At 50.7% G+C, this 2,500-nt stretch overlaps 1 protein-coding gene across 1 annotated transcript in view; it reads left to right on the top strand.

Moving 5' to 3' along the window:
* Positions 1-1,099: 1,099 nt before the first annotated feature.
* Positions 1,100-2,500, top strand: part of vegfab (vascular endothelial growth factor Ab) — an 18,248-nt gene continuing 16,847 nt past the window's right edge. The window contains exon 1 of the mRNA XM_080853680.1: positions 1,100-1,803. Coding sequence (XP_080709806.1) covers positions 1,738-1,803 — 66 coding nt within the window. The 5' untranslated portion in view covers positions 1,100-1,737. The remainder of the gene's footprint in view (positions 1,804-2,500) is intronic.

The raw sequence follows: 2,500 nt of genomic DNA, 5'->3' as shown, positions 1-2,500 counted from the left end.
GAGCAAAATCCAGAAAGCCACACATTTGTCCTAATATTTTGCATAGAATTGTAGACGCTATCAGAGTCTGACACCTGGCCCTCTATGTCGCGTGGATGGTTAGTAGTGTAAAGGCTTCATATCCTTAACACAATATTAGGTTCATGACATCAACTCCGGAAGGCGATGTCAAACACAGCGCTCGGAGAGACATCACCACGTCCTCTCCGGTGTCTCTATGGAGACGGATTGCTGTTTCACACATTTGGATTGGCCGGCTGAAACGAGGATTTTCCATGACAACGCTGCTTCGCGCCAGCTGGAGTAGGCGCAGCTCACATGTCCAGCGCGCGCCAGGCGAACCGGCTGATTCCGCACGCACACACTCTCCCACACCTGTACGTGGCGGTGGACACGGACACAGACACGCACACCCCGCACTATCACGTCGTGCTTTCACATTCTACGCTTCCACCTCCCGGAGTTGTTGGCCGTAGAGCCCGTCATGTGATGGAGCCCGTATTCCGCTTTAACTCGCGCACACAGGCTGGCTTTGACCCGCGCTGATATTTATAATCCATCGATGTGTGAAGTATAAAACCACAAGACTAGCTGGCGCTAAAAAGGAGCGCAGGTCAAACGCACCCACAGGCAGAAATTTCAAATTACAGCAAAGCCCATCCAGGTTTGCAGCGAAGTCAGTTTACTCTCATTTTCCTGAGCTGGGGCACTGTTGACTATGATGTGAAAAGAAACAGACATCTCTCATTAGTAGATACGAGAGTTGGCCTTCGCATTAATGAAAATATGTTTTAATTACGGTCACACTTTGGGATAAATGTAATTATTTCCCAAAGCAGCATTACCAATCTGCGTTTTTTGCTGTTTGTCACCTTGACAACCCACCACAAAGGGACATGGAACACTGAGGTCGGCCCTCACGCGGTACCGTGGGGCTTATCTCTGTTGTCAAGGTCTGGCATCCACCCGAGGAGTCGTTAATACACCGAATTTTCGTAACGTCCCGCCCCTCTGGTCCTGTTGGCCAATAGAAATCCCCGCTATAGTTTCAATATCTCCGTGTACTCGTCAGCTCCACAGTGTCAACGCTGACGGCGGAACGGACACCTCGCGCGCCCAGGGGGTAATGTGTCAGACAGTGACGCCACCGATCCACGAAAAAGAAGTGAGACACGGAGCTTTTAACAGGAAGCGGAATTGATCGCAGGCCCATGACGGAGGGAACTTTGGCGGACCGCAGCGGCTGACTTTTCAAGATTTCCCGGACTGATTCCGGTTGGAACGCACCAGAGGGAATTAAAAGTTGTTTTGCTTTTGCCACCACCTTTTCTCCCGCACGTTCAACCCCCTAGCCGCGCGCTTGGAGAGGGGTGGCACGCGACCATGGAATTCTTTCTGTGATGTGGATTCTTGCAGTAGTCGCAGCGGAGGCAATAACCCTCTGTTTACTACAGGGCAATGTGAGAAGATATGCGTCCTGGATACTTATGTTTTTGGATATCCTCAAGATCATTGGCAACAGCTGAACGCGGGATCTCTCACTGGCCCGGCCGCCCCGGAGCACACACCGGCATGGGCTCTGAGCCGCTGTAGCGGAGAGAGACCCCCCCCCTCCCCCCCACCCCCCTCCCCTGAGGAACTTCTCAGAGCGGCAACCCTTGAAGACATCTGTGCTCCTGCGCTGGCGACCAGCAGTGTCGCCATATGGGGATTTAAACCTGCTCTTTTCTCTAAAACATGAACTTTGCTGGCATCCTGATGCGGTTCCTTTTCGTGACGTTCGTGTGTTTGTCAACTATAAAGGTAATGTGCTGGTGTGTGTAAGCGTGTGTGCGTGCGTGTGTGTGTGTGTAAGTGAGAGAGAGAGTGTGTGTGTGTGTGTGTGTGTGTGTGTGTGTGTGTGTGTGTGTGTGTGTGTTTGTGTGGACAAGGCTGTGGCACCGTTTAGTATGCTGCTAAGTGAAATGGAGTGTCGTTAATGTATTGCTTGTCCTTGTCGCTCTCCTACGAGGTCATTGCTTGCACCTTAAAAAACTCAAACTCTGGCGCTGTCTGTACTGTCGCGACAGATCCGGGTCGGCTGGACCAAGATGTCAGTGCTGCTGTGCACGCCTGCGTTGCGCACCGTTCTTTTAACCCCAGTGAAAGTGCGAGCGTTTGTGGTAATTGTCCCAAAGTTCAGAGTCCGAGGACGGAACGACGCGGGCCTGCTCGGAACCGCCTCCGTGAGATCATTACGCGTTAAAGGTACAGGGGCATTTTCCATTAACCGGCTGATTAATATAGGCCTAACCTCGAGCTATGTAGGGCAACGGTCGAACAAGTCGTTACGTTTAACATTCTTGAACGTTCACAGGAAGAAATAAGAGAAAATGTAAACTGCAATAACATCACAACACAGCAGTTCACATCAATCTGAGTGGTTGCTGTAAAGTAAAAAACAAACAAAAAAAAAAACGTAATATAACTATAAGCCTACGGAACTTTGACTGGACCCTGG

This window comes from Sprattus sprattus (genome assembly GCF_963457725.1).
Source record: "Sprattus sprattus genome assembly, chromosome: 16".
NCBI classification, from domain to species: Eukaryota; Metazoa; Chordata; class Actinopteri; order Clupeiformes; family Clupeidae; genus Sprattus; species Sprattus sprattus.
The sequence above is the reverse complement of the archived record's forward strand: the minus strand, read 5'-3'. Positions and strand labels throughout refer to the sequence as shown.